The sequence below is a fragment of the Arvicola amphibius genome, chromosome 6, assembly GCF_903992535.2.
Source record: "Arvicola amphibius chromosome 6, mArvAmp1.2, whole genome shotgun sequence".
Classification (NCBI taxonomy): Eukaryota; Metazoa; Chordata; class Mammalia; order Rodentia; family Cricetidae; genus Arvicola; species Arvicola amphibius.
The window spans coordinates 25,977,130-25,997,220 of record NC_052052.2 but is presented as its reverse complement, the minus strand read 5'-3'; the positions used below and the strand labels follow the sequence as shown (position 1 = coordinate 25,997,220).

At 41.6% G+C, this 20,091-nt stretch overlaps 1 protein-coding gene across 1 annotated transcript in view; it reads right to left on the bottom strand.

The window, feature by feature from the left end:
- Positions 1-10,938: 10,938 nt before the first annotated feature.
- Positions 10,939-20,091, bottom strand: part of LOC119816944 (protein argonaute-3-like) — a 93,876-nt gene continuing 84,723 nt past the window's right edge. The window contains 4 exon segments of the mRNA XM_038334045.1: positions 10,939-12,621; positions 13,443-13,642; positions 18,220-18,321; positions 19,460-19,594. Of these exon segments, the coding sequence (XP_038189973.1) occupies positions 12,513-12,621; positions 13,443-13,642; positions 18,220-18,321; positions 19,460-19,594 (546 nt within the window). The 3' untranslated portion in view covers positions 10,939-12,512.

The following is a 20,091-nucleotide window of genomic DNA, read 5'->3' as shown; positions in this document are numbered from 1 at the left end:
TGTTGGAAAGGCCCAGATGCTTGCAAGAACGGGAGGTCAGAAACTGGAGAGATTAAGATGAATAAAGAATTCATCCAAACCCTGTATATTTAACACACATCCATTTTTTTTAACAAATAAAAACAAAAGCAATACACTTGTTTGTTGCAAAGGAATTGTTTATACCTGTGGCGCTATGCCCTTTGTGATTTCTTAGGAACTGGAGCCCCTTCTTACAAGGAAGTGGCTTCCTGTTGAAATCTGTTGAAGCGTAAGGCCTTGCTGGCATTCCACAGGTGCCTGGGTCGTGCGTACAATATCACTGCAGTCCATCTTTCTCTGACTTGTGGGAAAGGGTCTCGCTTACTTCATACCTGTGACCCGCCTGCGGCAGCCTCCTACATGCTGGGACCTCCGGTGCCCCACCGTGTCTGGCTTACGTTCTAGCTTTTATAGAGAAGTGACAGCTGGAATTTTGAACGTAAAAGCAAAGTTCAGTTCTGTACAGTGACAGGTGAAGTCGGCACACTTTCCTTCTTAGAGTCTACCTACTTCTCCAAGGGAAAGCTACCCAACATCTGCCAAGAAACGCAGGGCAAGCCCCACGGCACAGCAGTTGGGCAGATGTGAAGCAGAGGCGCCTGGACACAGGTCGAGTTAAGATCCGAGTGCCCAGTGGCTTCATCATTAACTCAAAATGCAGCTGCAACCAGTTTAGCACCACCGAGAGGAATTCGGTTTTTGAAAACTCATGTTTTTGCTAGGGGTTATTACAGGGAAAAAAACGTGCCCATGCACTGGACACCTGGCAGGGAAGAAACAGGATACTCTGGAGCACCGTACTGCGATGCCGTCAAGCTTCTCATATTTGATTCCTAAAGCGATCTCTTTCACAGAGGCCGACTGCGGAGGAGGCGTTCAGACCTCCCCTACACTCGGAGCCTCTGAACAGCTCTTTCTTTGTGCAAGCCAAGGATTCTAACAGACTGATTCTCAAGACTTGGCGAGGTAGGTGAGGGCTGGGACTATCACAACAGGGAGACGGTGGAGCTAGTGTGACGACGCCCAAGTTTCTGGCTCATGTTCTAGGCCCTTTCCACTCTCAAAGGCACACATAATTTCTCAACAGTCCTCTTCTAGTTGAGACCTTTTCAAAGTCACATCTGAAAACACCGTATGTCTCCCTGAAACCTAGGCCTGATCAGAGATGAGCTGAATTCTTTCTTTCTTTTTTTTTTTTTTAGAGAAAGGGTCTTATACTGCCCAGGCTGACCAGAAACTCAAATGTATGACCCATGCCTGGCATGTATGTATATATACGTAATTTATATACATATATGTAATTTATAATTTTATTCATGTGTGTATGTGCTCACTAAGGCCAGGAGGGGGCATCAGATCCCTCGGAGCTGGAGCTTCAGGCATTGGTGAGCTGTCAATGTGGGTTCTGGGCACCCCATCTCTGGTTCTCTGACAGGAACAGTAAGCTTTCTTAACAGCTAAACATCTCTCTCTAGTCTCTAAAATATTATTTTTTTGTATAGAATTTTTTACATATCAAGAGGTCAAGTGTGATAAATATATCTATATAACAACTTTAGTCAAATAAATAAATATGTAAGTTGAGTGAGTTGTCAAAGTATTAATTCATTCAACCTATTAAAAATATATATTTAAGAAGCCATTATCAAAATAAGTCAGAACTTTTTTTCTTGGTCTGAAGCTTAAGATGATCAAACTCAGAGATCACCCTGCCTCCCAGGGTGCAGGGGTTAAAGGTGTGTGCCACCACGCCCGCCTGGTTAAAACAGTCTTTTGATCACGCAGAAACTTCTGGCAAATGATCCTGCTTCCCAGGCACTCTAAAGACTATTATTTACTCACGGTGGAGTTCTATGTAAACCGCCTGTGAACTTTTTTGTTTTCTGTTTAAAGAAGAGAAAAAGTTGTGCCCCAGGCTAAGAAGGCACCCGAAAAACTTTCCATCTCTATTCTAGAAGATTCCACCAGTTCAAGCTTGCTGTTCTTGGTGGTGGTTTAGGAGGGGACAAGGCAGGGGCAGGTCTGTGCTTGGAGGCATGTGCTTAACCACTGACAGTTCTACTAGTCCTCTGAGCGCCCTCATGAGTGGGAAAAGGACGCATGTAGGTTTGCAAGGGCTCATCAACAGTGACTGGAAAGAGTACCAGGGTTAGTCATCGTCAGAGATCAAATCTATGGCTACATCGGAACAAACTGGATGCATTAACCAGGTAGAACCATTTATATCAAGATCCTGCCTTCATTCCGACCCACTAGTGTTTTCCCCAAATCCTTACAGAAAAGTCTGGCAAGGCCCAGCTTGGTGTTTTCTAAATAGAGAGCCACCAAAGCTACGGCAGGCAACTCCAGGCTTCTATTGAAGGATAAACACCTCACATGATCCCTCACTGTAATGCAGAGGTGACTTCTAAGACAAACTCGGCAAGAAACGGCGCAGCTCTGGGTTTGGGACAAGCAGCTAATACAGGTCTCCATTATGAACCCTTTCCTGACATCTGTATCAAACAGCAGCTACGGCTCTATTATCTGTGGTTCGAGGATCCCTGCTTCCATCCTCTGCTTGTTCTCGCACTGCTCAGTTTCTTTATAAATGTCCCGTTTTCACAGATAATAAAGGTGGGGGTCACACACACAACACATTCGAACCACTCCTTCTTTGAGATGAAGATTATCAAGTGGCCAACTCCAGGGAGTTCTGTTTGTTTCTCCAAACAAACATCATGAAGAGAAAGCTTTAGGCATGAACCAGCAGAGTAACTTCCCTCTCTAGTCTCTGACGCAGCCAGTTATGAGTATCCCAGGATGGCCTCCAATTTAGTATGCAATCAAAGACAACCTCGAGCTATGGATCCCTGAGTGGGATTATAGGAGTGTACCGCCAAGCCTAGCGAGGTGCTGGGGATTAAACTCAGGGCTTTGTGCATGTAAGCCAAGCACTCTTCTGTATGAACTACATCCTCAGACACTGATGTGAACTGTAAACAAAATTACAGACTTGCACACAGTCCAGGACTGGGAAAAATAAACACAGAGACGGCTACTGACCAACTCCACTGTTCTTTTACACAGGACAGTTCCTATGCCTCACTGCACAGATACTTGGCTCTGAAGAGGTGACCTATAAAAAGCAAGCCGTCCAGTATTTCACTGTTAATGTAGCCTTGATGCCAGGTATCTGGGTATATGGAGACTACCACAGAAGCTCAGGTCCCTAAAAGCTTTCTGAAGGAAAAAAGAAAACTGGATTACAGAGAGCCTTAAAAACATTAGTCTAAAAGAATTTATGCCCATCTAACTGGCAGAACGCTGACCTACATTAAAGCTGAAGTCATAAACAGTGCACATTCTTAACAGAGGACCTATCTATCCTTGCAGAGACAAAACAAAACAACAAAACAAAACCGACCCACCTGAAACAGTCTCTACGCATAGCTCACACGCCCCAATGATCAGGGCACTGATAGTCAATGAGAACTTAGTCTGGGCTGAAGGGAGGCATCCAGAAGCTACGTTATAAAGCAAAGTATGGAACAGAAAGATGGAGAGAGATGATTTGGCTGATGTCCACATGGAATCACATGCTGACTCAGTTTACAGTGTAAGTTTTTACATGTCATAAAAATATTTTCCTATTTCCAAGTACTTAAACCTTTCCCATTTTCCTCCCTCTCCCTGGAACAGCAGGATATATAGTGAGAGAAACAAAATGCATTCAGCCTCAATAATGTGACACTGAGAAATTCAAGAAGGGATGGAAGCTGCCTTTCAATTTTTCCCAGGAAAGAAAAATTCTTTATCAAGCAAGTTCAGAGTGTAAAAATAAAATGGAAATATTTTACCTTCTTGAGGGAACACATTTTTCTCACATACTTATGTTTAAAGGAATTATGTGCCAATATTATATTGATCCACTAAAAACTGCTTTGAAGCTGAGCGTTTAATCCCAGCACTCAGGAGGCAGAGGCAGGGGGATCTCTGTGAATTCGAGGCCAGCCTGCTCTACAATAGCTAGTTCCAGGACAGGTTCCAAAGCTACAGAGAAACCCTGTCTTGAAAAACAACAAAACAAAACAAAACAAACAAAACAAAAATTTATATATATATATATATATGTATATATACATACACACACACTTGAAATTAATATTCTATAGTCATACTTTTCACTGCTTTCCAGTTAGTTCATGTTACTGCTCAGTTAAGATTCTGTTGCTGAGTTTTTTATTTTTGGAAACAAGATCTCACTGTATAGCCCTGGTTTGCCTGGAATTACAGAGATCTGCCTGTCTCTGCCTCTTGGGTACTGCAATTAAAGCCGTGCACCACCACTTCTGGCTTACTTAGGAAAACTGCAGTTAGCTGACATACTCTATTATTCAATCCCTGCCCTTTGCAGATACCTACACTCTTTTTCTTTACTGATACTCAGGGTTGAATTAACTTTAAACTATTCTAGGAAAGTTCAGGGTAGCAAATCTTCCAAATAATTATAGGAAGGAAAATCTCATTTCAAAGTCAATTATCAATGACTTGTCTTTTTCTATTTGTCTTCCTGACTATAAAAAGGAATCACAGTCTTGAGCAATGAGCCTCAAGCTAAAAAAAGAACTCTATTGGTCCAGTTTGTTAGTGTTAGTCTGCTCCAAGTGAAGGAGAAAAACAAACCTAACCTGCAGAGAAGGCCCTCCTATCTACATGTAGGAAGCCACCTAAAAACTGTCTTTAATGCCCAGTATATAAAATATTAAATATTCTAAATTAGAAAATAGCATCAATGGTTTATTGGTAAAAATTCAAACTCCATAGAATTAGTAGTTTGGTTTATATATTAACACACCATCTTAATTTCTGCTAATTTTACAAAGAAAGAGAAAAGCTAGAAACATCTATAAAAATAAAATCCTTAAGTCCAACATCTAGGACAAAATACAAAAGTTGCACGCAGATTGCCAATAAATATGAACATCACGACAGAAAAATTAACCTTAAAAATAAGCTGATAATTGCTATTGAGACACTAGAGAAATGAGAACGTTCGATGTACAGAGACAAAGTACACAGCAGACGATCAGTGTTTGTTACCGCCACCATGACGTAATGCAGCAGTACAAGGTTGCTGATGACGTAATGCAGCAGTACAAGGTTGCTGATGACGTAATGCAGCAGTACAAGGTTGCTGATGACGTAATGCAGCAGTACAAGGTTGCTGATGACGTAATGCAGCAGTACAAGGTTGCTGAGGTGTGGTGTTTCTGTCTCAGTCTCGGGATCTTCTGCAGGGACGCTCACTAAATTCACACGCAGGAACTGGTTAAGCTGACCATTTATGTTGTTTACTGAGTCATGGTATCAGGACAAGCTGTTTTCTAACAGAAATGGGTCTCATTCTGCTTATCCCCCACCACAGTCCAAATCTGCATTTTTTCCTCTTCCCCAGTGCTAGGGTTGAAGTCAGGGCTTTGCATATGCTAACTAAACGTGTACTCTACCACTTACAAACCCTTAGACCATGGTCTGTTGTTAAATAACCGGCCGCTCTCTCTTCCAGCCGTTCTCCAGTCCTCCCACCCTGGAAAGACAGGAGTCATCTAAAACCGTCACTACTATCCAAAAACAGAATTCCCCTAAAGACTGAGCGGCAATCTTTTTGCTTTCTCTCTTACATAGAAAAGGTCGGCTCAGGGGTAACTGGACAGGAAAAGTAGCTCAGAATACACAGTTCCTGGCACGGTCCCTTTGCCTTGGGGCACTTATTACTGTATCTGTTATCTGATATACATTGTAGTAGATTACTTCAAACATAGCTGAGAATTAAAAATTATATTTTCAGATTTACAAAATCAATTTGGTGAGCATTAACTTAGACATGTTACTACATAAAAGCCCCTTGGTTCTCTAGACCAAATTCAGGACAACAAATAACATTATTTATATGAAACTGTCATACTTGTGGTATTCTAAATTATCTTAAAAAATTTTTGCTTTATGCTATTTAAAAAATAAAAATCTACAGCACCATCTTCAGAAAAAGGCACTTTCTCAGACCGCCTTGATTTAAACAATGATTTACAAACCATTCAATGTCTGCCCTGAAAAATCTCTTTATTGAGACCCTAATATAGAACAATAAGAGATTCTGGTGACCTTAGACATTGATTTCAAAAAGAGAGGGAGCTTACTGACTGGCTGGACGATTTGAGAAGATCCTAATTTTGTCATACTGTTTGTTACCTGCAACTTTAACAGGGTCTTCTACTGGTAATCCAACCCACCCTCCATACTGAAGTTTACCATCCTTTGCTTCAAGTTAAAGTCATTAATTTCCATATTTTAAAAACAAAAGACTCTTAAGATTTAATAATATAAAACTCTAGGGCACTCCTTTTGATGGGTGAGGTAAATATCAACTGGCCATGGATAATCAACAGAAGCCTTGTCCATTTAAAAACCGCTGACTTACAGGGAAAATTATAAACTTAAATGTAACATTTTTAGAACTATGGAAAAAGTAAAAGTATTTTTCCTTTTGTGAATATATTTTATTTACAGATGGATCACCTTTTCCTGGAATTCAGCTTGGGTTTAATTAATCACAGCATCATATCTATCATCATAGATTTTTTTTTTTTTTAGAAACAATTCTCTTTTTGATTTCTTTTTTAATTTTATTGGTGGTTTTGCCTACACACACACACACACACACACACACACACACACACACACACACACGTCTGTGTGCCGGTGGTGGATCCTGGAGTTACAGACAGTTGTGAGCTGCCACATGGGTGCTGGGAATTAAACCCCAGGTCCTCTGGAAGAGACGTCAGTTCTCTTAACCACTGAACCATTCCTCCAGCCCCTCTGATTTCTTTTGTCTTGTTCTTTTCTTTTGAGTTTGCCCAAACCAAAACTTTGGGGACAGAGTATTGCTATGTAGCCTAGGCTGGCCTCAAATTGTATGTAGCCCATGTTGGTCTTGAACTCAAGACCCTCTGGCCTCAGCCTCTGGGTGTGAGGGTCACAGGCATGGGCTAAGCTCAGCTGTCTTCCTGATTTGTACACTGACTTTAAAATGAAAATATTTGTCGGACAGTGGTGGTGCACGTCTTTAGTCCCGGCACTCGGGTGGTGTGGGATGTCCTTCTGAAGATGTGCTGCTTTTATTAGTTTAGCAGCAGATTCAGTAATCTACCCTTTTATCCTACCATTGGCTTTATTTCTCAACCAATAAAAGCGACACATATACAGAAGGACATCCCACATCACACGGGAGGCAGAGGCAGGCAGATCTCTATGAGTTTGAGGCTAGCGTGGTCTACAGAGCAAGTTCCAGGACAGTCAGGGCTGTCACAAAGAGAAATCCTGTTTCGAAAACCAAAAAAACAAAACAAAACAAAACAAAACAAAACTTGTGAGTATGTGTATGCGCACACGTGCATGTACTTGAAACCACATGAGTGGTGCCGTGGCATGTGTATGGAGGTCAGAGGACAATAGGAAAATTTATAGGAGTTGATTAGTTCTCTTTCCACTGTTTGGGTCCCAAGGACTGAACTCAGGTTTTCAGACTTGGTGGTGAGTGTCTTTCCCTGCTGTGCCATCTCCTGCCCTCTGTACTGCCTTTTAAAAACTTATTCATGGCTTAATTTTTCAACTCTTTTTAAAAAATAATTTATTTTTATTTCATGTGCATTGGTGTTTTGCCTGCATGAATGTCTGTGTGAGGGTGTTGAATCTCCTGGAACTGGACTCACAGACAGGTGTGAGCTGCCATGTGGGTGCTGGGAATTGAAGCAGTCAGTGTTCTTAATTGCTGAGCCATCTCTCCCCCCCACCCAGCTTTTGGCTCTTATAGAACCACAGAAATGCTTATGTGTTAGGTGGAAAGGAAGTAGAAATACAAAGACCCTCTAAGTCAGGGTACAGCATCACTCAGGACGACCTCATGTGTTATAAAGCTCTTTGACTATTTTTATTAAAGCTTCAAAAATATCTACAAATTCCCCGGAAGGATGGAAAGGCCTAACCCTTCACATGCACAAGGCAGCTGAGTCAGGAACACTGGGCAAGTGACCTGTCTATCTTTGATAAACTCACTGATCTCATAAGAGGTAAGTAAACTACACGGAACTATTAAGAGTAGCCTTTCTCTGCAACAGGAGAATACCTACAGGGATAAGATAAATGGATTTTTGCTCTTGTTTTGCAACATGGTCTCGTGTAGCTGAGGTTGGCCTTGGACTCCTGATTCTCTTGAAGGCTAGAATTATAAGTGTACCTTACACCCGGCTCAGCTTAATGGCACCCAGTGGAAATTATACAGAGATATCAGTTAAACTTCTTGGCAAAACATTACTATCAAAGTTTGAAACAGAAAGAGAACAAATGACTCTACTAGTGTCCAAGTGGCCAGCTCCTTGAATTTCATAAAAATTAAGCACATGAAAAGCCCTACCACGTGCTTCAGGCAGATGTCTCTCTGGGGTTCACGCCTGTTGCTGGCCTCCAAGTGCTTACACTGCCCAACTGAGAGTTTGGAGCCATTTCTACTCAGCAGCAGTTGCTTTTTTATTTCCCAAGACACACTTCAAGTCTGCCGTCTTAAGACCCACAGGATCTTAAGACATGCATGTCAATATTAGGCTGTGGGGACCGCAGAGAGCCTGGCTTGGAAAGCTAGTATGGCTCTATAGAAGTAGGGGGGGGGAGTCTCTAGGTTAGAAGGTAGAGATAAATCTTTATCAAGAGCCATCCCAAACACACAGGACACTCCTACTGGGATTCCTTCTAGATTCTCTTCGGGAAGAAAAGTAAATTAATAGTTCATGTATAGAGAAGGGATATTTCCAGATCATATTTTTTTCTGAAAAACTTGTCAAAAGATAATTATTAGTAAAATGACAGGTATCTACATTTCTGTGAAAATGTGCAAAAGCTCAGGACTGAGAAGACTCAAGTACCAGCTGTGAGCTGTCAATGTAAAAAACAAAATAAACAAAACAAAACAACATTTCTAAAGCAAAGGTATTCTGTTACTAGACTGGAGCTAGAGCTGTTTCAAGTACCTGCTGTCACCTTCATAATTTATGTCCCTAAACTTACCTAACAAATCCAAAGGGTCGGGCGCTAGCATGGCATCTGGCACATCTTATTGGTTAGTGCAGCAATGTCGCCTCTCCCTAAGTAAATATAGCAGCTACAGAACCATTAACACACGGTCTCAATACCAGCACTTAGACATTACAATACAGAATCATGTAACATGCACGCCCCAGAGACACATCTGCCATCCAGAACATACATTAAGCTCCCAACTCTTCCTCACATGGAAACCAATTATTCGGTTGTTTAGACTGACATTTGTTTTGGTCGGTCTTATGAGATATGCCATAAAAACCTGCAGGCCAACATTCACGAGCTAGTGAGCAAGAGGAGGGACAGAAACGGAAAGTTACTATGGTTTCATGAGGTTTAAACTAAAAAAGGAACTTGAGAAAAGGATTAGGAATTCTATCCAGAAGTGCAAAAATAATTACTATAAATTTTAAGAAGTATTTTCCATAAGCCTTCTACCTTAAAACTCTAAACACAAAGTTTGTTGGCATTAAGTTTGGTATACCAATTTCTTAGTCGATGGAAAATAGAAATATACTATACATATTCTTCTAAGTTAATTACCTTAAACTAGCAAGACTGAATAATGTAAGAGCATTCTAAAAAAGAAACCATTCAAAAGATAAAACCTTATATTTTAGAAAAAAAATCCTTCCCCTTTAAAAAAAATCCTTCCAAATAAGAGTTAAAGTAAGGGCTTCACTCTGGCACATGTGAGATCAAAGGTCAGGAAAAAGACAGGGTGTCCATGTTGCTCCCTAAAGTCCCTCACATGAATATGTGCAGAAACCACAGACAGATGAAGATGTTTTACTTACACTGCACAGACAGAGGCTGCACTGTTCTCTTCTCTTGCCCATCTTCCCAAACAGCCAGACACGGTGGTAGGAACCCTATGGTCCAGCTACCAGGGAGGCGGAGGCCAGAAAACAGCTGGAGCCCAGGTGCTGGAGGCCAGCATGGCAATATAGGGAGACTTTGTCTCCAAAGCAAGCAAGTGAACAAACAAACCCCAAATATGTTGCAAGGATTTTTCCTTTTGCCAGGGAGGAGATGGGAAAGTTTTGGAAGGGAAAAAACTTTACAAACTACACAAATATCCTTTGTAAAGTGCTTTGAAACGGTATTGAGAATTGCAGCTTAGATCCTTCAAAGCAATGAAAGGAAAAATATAGTACTTTCTTAGTTTTCTGCCAGAGGGACAAAAGACCTCAGACCTATGGGAGGACATGGGCTCAGAGTTCAGGCTCAAAATGCAGTAAATGGGCACTAGCAGTGGATTAGAGGCAGCGAGCAAATGAAGATCTAGGTCCATTACTTTTCACACGCAGATGGAGATCCTGAAAGGCTGACAGTGCCCACAACAAACTGTAGTGTCTGTCCCCGAACCAGTGTGTTAATAAGAACAGAGAAAATTCAGATGCAATTTTCATGAATTACAGAGTACAAAGTTCCCTGAACCCTACATTACTGAGAAACTCAGCGTTGACAGGCTAAAAGTGATCAACGAAAGTTATTGACTAAGAAGTGGAGAAAAATAAGCTTTTAAAGATTTCCCCCCATGTTCAGAAACTTAACTAACTTTAAATGATCAAAGTCCTAAGTTCCTTTGTCATTGTCATCTTAGTGTGAAAGAGAAAGTTACACTGGTGAAAAGATAGGAACAAACCCCACCCAGTATTTTCTTGATTTCTTTTGGTCAAAGAAGCACAATTCTTGACAATCAAGATCTATTTTAAATAATTAAAAAATCTTTAAATCTTAAGGTGTTCACTGTCTTTTTTTGGAGACAGGGCTGTCATGGCTGTCTTGGAATTTGCTCTGGAGACCAGGCTGTCTCCCGAGTGCTGGGGTTAAAGGTGTGCTCCACCGCTGCCTGGCCATCACTGCTATTCTTTAAAGCTGAAGTGCAACTGTGATTCCCATCTCTCAGGTGAGCCTCATTTAGTCGTTTTACTTCCTGGACGTGCTTTAAAACTGAAAATTATGAAGCTCTCCTTCTGAAATTAAGGCTGTATTACTTTGCCCCCTTTAAATGACAGAGGTGCCTGTTCCTGTTGTCCGTGGTGAAGACGACAGACACAACTTTCCTTTAAAACTGCTTATTGCACTAAAAGAGAGAAAAACTAGTCTATTATTAAACATGGTTACATTTCTATAAAAGGTGTAGCCAATGCAGTTTATAATTATTAAAGCACTATTCTAATGAGTATAAAAGCAAAAGGAGCTATACTTCAACATACATGTATGTTTATCTACACACATACACACATATAAAATGTATATATGAAAATCACATTAAGGTATGAGGGTAGTGAGTAAACTAGCATAAAACAAAAACCCTAATTCCTTTCCTCTTTCCATCCTATAGAGTTTCAGATTTTTAAAATATTTCCCATTTATAAAAGCTTTGAGGGATTTCCAGGTATAACTCACACAAACAGAGGCTTTAGAACATTTGTCCCTGATCAGAAAGACTCCTGACAAGGGTTCGTATTTATAGCAGCTTTAACACACTCACTGCAGAAAGGAATACTCGGATGGCCCCGCTTCTAGACACAGTGCACACACGGCAAAGGTTAAGTCCAGGGCAAGAAGAAGCAGACAAAGGCAAATATGGCCTCAGGAGCCGAGGATTTAGAATCGTGTAAGAGCTAGGAGTTAGGAGTAGGGTACGTAAAACAAAAACAGAAATCTAGTTTGCCATGCTTTACTTCAAATGGATTATAAATATGAACATGAGCGTTATTTGTAGCGGCAGGGACAAAGGTGTAGATGCTGAAGGCAAGTAGGTAGTGAAAGAAATGACAGTGGCATACGGAGGGATACGAGGAAAAGAAAGCTCCCCAGTGGAATGAACTATAAAATATAGACACAGATACATATATATCAATGTCTAGATATAGATATATATGCACATGAAGTACACATGTGTGTATTTAAAACACAGACTCCTTTACAAGAATAGATGAATGCACATTCCTTTTTCTGCACATGTAACTGAACAGTCATTGCTTGTGTGGCTGTGTGTTCTTAAACCGCCATTCACTTTACTTTTTTGCAAAGATAGTTGTGCTGCCAAGCAATCTGAGGTAAAGGCATTAAAAGGGTTAGATCGTAAGAAGTGGAAATAAACAACCGCGATGCTTCCTACAGGAGACTGCCGAAAAGCAGCTGGCTGGTTTCCTAGTGCATAATGGTGCTGTGTTCCTTGACTAAGTAAACAATTTTCCTTGGATCAGCAAAAGGACCAGACCCCTACATAGTGTTGGCCTCTGTATGGCTGGAGCATCCCCAGCGAATGGACTCCACTGAAACATACATTGTATGTTGACTCATCTTTCAGCTCTTCCTCTCAGAGAATACTCTCGGACTTGTTAAGCGAAGTACATTGTGCGTAAGGTATCTTGGTGAATCTGCACAGCCTTGGCAAGAGCCTGTGGATCTCGCCCATTGCTCTGTCCTGAAACGTGGCTTCCTTCAGCACTGGAAGAGAAGGGTTAATGAACACAAGCATAAACCTTCTGTCCTAATGTAATAATTCTGAAGAATGCTACATGTTGTAGAAAATTCCAAAAATAGTTGAAAAGAGAAACTGATATAATAAACTTTGTGTCTATCATTGAGACATCTTCAATATGGAAAATTTTACTTTGGCTCTTTCATTTTTTTCAGGATTAATTAGAAACAAATCCCAGATATCATACCATTTTTGTCTAATATATTATATTATATGTATGCTCATACATATATTACAAACAATATCTTCCTTGGGTAATTTGGGAAGCAACTAAGTTAATAGAGCATTCTATTTTTTTTTAAAGATTTATTTAATTTTTAGTGTGAATGGGTATTTTGCTTGTGCACACACACACACACACACACCCACACCCCCCACACACACACACATACACACACACGCACCATGTGCATGCCTGGTGCCATGGACTAACAGACAGCTGTAAGCCACCATGTGGGTGCTGGGAATTGAACCTGGGTCCAGGGTCTAGGGGAGCAGTCAGTGTTCCCAGCGGCTGAGCCATTCATTTCTCCAGGCCCAGGTCATTCTATTATTAGGAAGTCCACACAGTATTTTTAGTAGAAAACCTTATTTGGGGCCATCAGTTGTCACCACCTTTCACGCAGTGCACTGGATGTCTGGCAGCCTGCAGAACCTGAGCTCTGAACAGCAAGACTTTAGGCAGACAGACAGAGACATACATGGAAGTGCTTATAGAAATGGCCTAAGGAAATCAGACTCTATTTGATTTGCTTCGAGAATCCCCTCTCTTTATGCCTTTCGTTACCTGTCATGCTCCTTGTCCACAAGATGGTATCTGGCTCTGAATGCCACCAGGTGAGCATAGTACGCTGGTGCAGGGATAGAAACGGATCTTGTGCAGCGCACGTAGGTGTGACAGAGCTGGTACGTCAGCAGCTGGAGTTCATCTGCGGTGAAGCAGTTGTCATCCCACAAGACGTGATAGTGTGAAGGGCGGCTGGTTCCCTATGGAGCAGAAAGGGTACATTCTGGGGTTTGATAAACTTCTTTGTAGCAATTTTTTGTTGGTGGGCTGGCAAGATGGCTCGCTGGCTAAGGGTTTGCTGTACTGCCTGGTGACCTGAGTTAGAGTCTTACATCCCACGTGAAGGTGGATGGAGAGAACAGAACCACATCTGTGCAATGGCAGGCACACCCTGCCGCCATATTAACACTCACACACATACATAATAACACACATTTTCATTGGTGTATTTTTGTCCATTAAGAACACTGTCATAAATAGAAAAAAAGAACACTGTCAGACAAGTATATAACTTTGAACATGCTACCTTCGTACCCCTTCCCTTTCTCTGCTTTACCCGACCCCCCGTTCTCTCCATTGCTCCCCTAGACAGTTTCACGTCCACTTTCATGTCATATATACATTAGTGATTTTACACAGCTATATAAAACCTAAATGCTTTTGATTTATTATTATCACTTGATTTTATGTGTATGGGTGTTTTGCCTGCTTGTGTGCCTGTGCACCACATGCATGGCGGGTGATTGTGGAGGGCTGGAGAAAGCACTGGATCCGCTGGAGTTACAGTTGGGTGCTGGGAACTGAACCCAGGTCCTCTGGAAGAGCAGCCAGTACTCGTAACCTATGCGCCATCTCTCCAGCCCCTCCCTATAAAATCTAGGACCTGCAGATGAAAAAAAGGAACACAATGGCTTTCTCTCTGAAACTTAACTGCATCTATTTTCATGTAAATAATACAACCTCCTCTTTACTGTTGAGAAATTTTCCATTGTGAATATACACTCCAGATTTTCTTTCCATTCCATGGTTGATGGACAGCTAGGTTAGGTCTATAACTAGCTATTGTAAATAGAGCTGCAGTAAACACTGGCATCTAAGTGTCTCTGGCACACTGGAGTCCTGTGGGTAGAGCTGGGTGGTAGTCCTATTTTTACTGCTTTTGAGGCTCCTCCGTACACTGACTTCTATGAGCAGTAGTGTAGCCCTCCTTTGTGTCTCCGGTACCTGCTGCTGTGCTCTCTCTCCCTCTTCCCCACTGCCTGCACCCTAGCTTGTCCTTGATCTCCCGAGGTAGCCCAGGGTGACCCTGAACTTCTTGTCCTTCTGCCTCCACTTCCAGAGTGCTGGTGTTACAGACATGCACAGGCTCATGGCTTACAGGGTGCTGGGGATTAAACCTAGTGCTTCCCACATGCCAGGCAAATAGTCTATCATCTGAACGGTATCTCCAGCCCATTCATTATTTTCTAATGACAGCCATTCTGACTGGGGTGAGATGGAATCTCAGCGTAGGCTTAGTTTTTGGTGGTGAGTGAGATTAAACACTTTTGTCATGATTATTGGGCATTTGTAGTTCATCTTTTGGAAGGTTGTCATTTGTCCCTTTCCTTTCTTTTCACAACGCTAGGGAGTAAACCAAGTCTTGAATGTGTCAGCATGGAACTAAGCTACATCCCTGCCTCTATTTTATTGAGATGATCTGCCCTGCATCAGCCTCTGTGTACTAGGTGTGTGAGCGTGCACCATCACGCCTGGCTTTTAGCTTTTATAATGCTTACGTTACAGAGTTAGAAACTGTTGGGTTTTCAGTTTTAACTAGTAAGAACTGAGACTCATGTTTATTAAACATTTTCTTTAGATTTATTTTTTATTTTATGAATAAGTGTTTTGCTTGCATGTGTGTCTGTTAGTTGTGAGCTTTCATGCTGGGAATTGAACTGTGGTCTTACTGAAGAGCAATCAATGCTCTTAACCATCAGACCACCTCTCTAGCCTCCTCATAAAAAATTTTAAATTACACCAGGCATGGTGGCGCACGCCTTTAATCCCAGCACTCAGGAGGCAGAGGCAGGCAGATCTCTGTGAGTTCGAGGCCAGTCTGGTCTACAGAGTGAGTTCCAGGACAGTCAGGGCTACACAGAGAAACCCTGTCTTGAAAAACAAAACAAAACAACAACAAAAATTTAAATTACATTTATTAGTGTGAATACATGTTGAAGTCAGAGGACAACTTCTGAGAGTCAGTTTTCTCCTTCTACCCCATAGGTGTCAGGGATCAAATTCAGTTTACTGGCAAGGACCTTTACCTGCCAAAGCATTTTGCAGACTTTTTTTTTTTTTTTTTTTTTTTTTTTTTTGAAATTCATGGCTGGAGAGATGGCTCAGAGGTTAAGAGCATTACCTGCTCTTCCAACAGTCCTGAGTTCAATTCCCAGCAACCACATGGTGGCTCACAACCATCTGTAATGAGGTCCGGTGCCCTCTTCTGGCCTGCAGTCATACACACAGACAGAATATTGTATTCATAATAAATAAATAAATATAAAAAATAATAAAAAAACATTCAGATTTGAAAATCTTGAGTTGGGCTTGCTGGTGCAGGCCTAAATGGATGATAGAACAAATTCAAGGTCAGCCTGGACAAATTACTGAGATTTTGTCTTCAAATCAAAAAGTAAAGCCTGCTCTACAAAGTCTGTTCTACAAAGTGAGTTCCAGGTTGGCCAGGGCTGCTACACAGAGAAACCCTGTATTGAAAACACAAAACAAAAACAAAAGTAAGAATAGTGCCGGTAGAGCACTTGTCTAACGTGTGGAAGACCCTCTGTGCAATCTCTAGTATCAACAAAACCCAACAAAACCCTGATAAAACTGGGAAGACGTGGAAAGAATGGCAACGACGGATGTTTAGTCAGTGCGAACTAAACAGAAGGTTTCCAGATAAAAAAGTACTTCTGGGTTGAAAACTCATTGTGACTAATTGCATAACAATGGCCTCCCAAAGTTCTAAAATAAAAAACCTGTTAAACTAGTATTTCTACAACTTATCAACAGAGAATCTCTGTTTCCCTCTGTGATACTTATTAAAAAGCTACAATGGGGAATGCAGATGGTTCAGTGGGTAAAGGTTCTTGTGGAAAAGCCTCAACCCGAGCTCAACTCTTGGAACACTAGTGAAGGTAGGCGAGACCCAACTTCCAGAAGTTGTGCCCCTCTGTTTACACACACACGCACACGCACACGGTAAATACATTTTAAAGTTGTTTTTGTAAAGCTACCATGGTAGATAGTAATACAGGTTAAATGTATACTAGGTTAAAATGCACAACCCACTGAAACTAGTTTAATTCCCAGAAGATACTATTATTAACAGGCATGTATCACCTTGCCCAGCTTAATTTTTTTTTTATTGTATTATTATTTTGAGTCATGAATTTCTTAAAAACAAAATAAGGGGCTGACAAGATTGCTCAGTGGGTAAAGGTGCTTGTCACCAAGCTTGACTGCCTGAGTTTGTTGGTGGGACCTGTTTGGGTTCAAGCATCACCCCAGCCCCTGACATCCATATATCCAAAGAGTCTGGAATGTTTGGGTGGAAGTTCCATCCCAAGCCCCCTCCCCTGGGAGTTGCCTCAGTCCAGACTCCACCCCCAGAAAGCCTGCCAAACAGTGAGCCCTCCCCCAGAGAGGGTCAAGACTACTCCGACAGGGTATTTAAACAGCAACCCAGAGAACAAACACTTGGTTTTCCGGTCCTCCTTCCCCATTTCCTCTCTGGGGGCTAGAAGGCCACCTGGGAGCATTGGTATCCATTAAATCTTGGCTTTTCCTAATTTGGTTTGATTTGGTCTTATTTGGATCATTGCATTGGCAGAGAGGTTTATCAGCCACAAAAACTTTTCAAGACTAACACAGTAGAAGGAGAGAATGGACTCTCACAGCTGTCTCTGATCTCCACCTGCACACAATTATTTAACTGAAGCTTATGTGGGGGCTGGGAATTGAACCTGGGTCCTCTGGAAGAGCAACCAGTGCTCTTAACCACTGAGCCATTGCTGTGGGAAAATGATCTTGTACCCTGTAAAGATTTATCAGTTGTATTGCTTTAATAAAATGCTGATTGGCCAGTAGCCAGGCAGGAAGTATAGGCAGAGCAACCAGGCAGGAAGTATAGGCAGGGTGACAAGAACAGGAGGATCCTGGGAAGAGGAAAGACTCAGCCCACAGTTGTCATCCAGACACAGAGGAAGCAAGTTGAGAATGCCTGGCTGTTGAAAGGTACTGAGCCACGTGGCATATCTCCTCTCTATCCAGAGGCAGTCCTTTATCCCTCTGGGACAAATATCCCTGACTCTTCTCCCTTCTTCTCTTCCATTTCTCCCTCATCCTCTATCTCCTGTTTTTGTCTCTTATTCTCTGCCCATTGCCTTCTGGGGCAAATAAATTTTCTTTATGTTGAGAACTTGGTCTTGGGGGTCCTGAGCTGATACCACTTCCTTACACCAGACATGCACACCTGCAACCCAGACCTTTAAACTTTTATTAAGTTTTGCATTAAATTAAAGGTCATGGAGACTATTAAGCTAATCCTGCTATTTTCATGAAAATATTTCCCTCTCAAAGGAAGGAAAAGGAAGAAATCAACTTGCTAAAAGTTACATGTGGAAATAACTAGGAACGTAGAGAGAGTATTATTTCTCTTTTTGCTGAGGTTCTGAAAAAACCACATGAGAAATGAAGTTCTAAATGAAAACCTTTGACCTACAAGTTGGCTTACCTGTATCCCAGCATGGCTACAGAGATAGAAGTCAAATTCATATGGGTGCGTGATGTCAGTGTCAACCGTGGTTCCAGCTGGGATGTTGCCACTTCTCCCAACCTAGATGTTTTTGGATCAAATTTTAAATCGATGAGACAAAAGTTAAAAAAATGTATCAAAGTACATTCAAAACATTCAAATACATAAACTGACCCACTTTCTACTACTTTCAGCCCGAAATGTTACTTAGTTTTAGTTCCTAGTTTGTTTTTTAAAGATTTATTCATTTATTATGTATACAGTGTTCTGCCTGCATGTATCCTTGCAGGCCAGAAGAGGGGACCAGATCTCATTACAGATGGTTCTGAGGCACATGTGGTTGTTGGGAGTTGAACTCAGGACCTCTGGAAGAACAGCTAGCTAGTGCTCTTAACCTCTGAGCCATCTCGCCATCTCCCTCCTAGTTTTTAAAAAAAATTATTTTATTATTTTGTGTGTATTGGTGTTTGGCTTACATGTACATGTGTATCGGATTCTCTGAGACTGGAGTTACAAATGGTTGTGAGATTCCATGTAGGTGCTGGGAACTGAACTCAGGTTAGCTTTAAGAGCAGCCAATGAGGGCTGGAGAGATGGCTCAGAGGTTAAGAGCATTGCCTGCTCTTCCAAAGGTCCTGAGTTCGAATCCCAGCAACCACATGGTGGCTCACAACCATCTGTAATGAGGTCCGGTGCCCTCTTCTGGCATGCAGGCATACACACAGACAGAATATTGTATACATAATAAATAAATTAATACTTTTTAAAAAAAAGAGCAGCCAATGAGAGTCCCGAACTACCATTCCAGATCTCGATTCTTTTTAATTATTGTTTTTAGAGACAGTTTCACATAGCCCAAGCAGGCTTCTTCATTTGCAATAGAGGGATGATAATAATAATAGATATTATATATTATATATACTATTGTACATAATAATAATTGAATAGCGTTTGGGAAGATTAAGTCAGTTAAAGTTCTCAGGTTGGGTATACAGCTCAGGGTATATAGCCTAACATAATGAGGCTCTGTGTATGATTTCCAGCTCCACAAAAAGAAAGGGAGGAGGGGAAGAAAGAAGGAAGAAAGGCTAGAGACAGGAAAGGAGGGAGGGAAGGAGGGGCAGGGAGAAAAGAAAGGGAGAGGGAGGGACAGATGTGGGATCCCGATGGTGGGGCAGAAGCATGGCTTATAACAATATTATGACAGACATAAAATTACCCTTTCTGTTCTGTCCGCACAAAACAATCGTGTGTGATGTCTCTTCTGAACTACAATGTAGGTTATTCCAGGTTGATAGTCTTTCTCCAAACTGATACAGGCTTCTCGAATTGCTAGTAGCTCATAGTATAATACCTAGAGAAGATACAACAGAAAGAGTGAATATAGCTAGTTTTCTTCTACTTATTTCAAAGTAAGATAATGGTGTAACTCCATGACTTCTTTTATTTTTAAAGATCAACTTTCATTCATTCGTTTAGCTTTTGGTTTTTTCAAGACAAGGTTTCTCTGTGTAATCCTGGCTATCCTGGAATTCACTCTGTAGACCAGGCTGGCTCCAAACTCAGATCCACCTGCCCTTGCCACTGGAGGGTTGGGATAAGAGGAGTGCACCATCACTGCCTGGCTAGATCAATTATATTTTAAGTCATGTGATGTGGGTGAGTGTGAGTATATGCATATGACTACAGGTGCCCTGGACGCTAACAGAGGGCATCAGATCCCTTGGAGCCATCTGATGTGGGTGCTAGGAACCCAACTCTGGTCCTCTGCAAGAGCAGCAAGCACTCTTACCTGCTAAGGCGCCTTTCCAGCCCTGCCTCAGGCTTTCTTAACATCGCTTCCTTCAATAT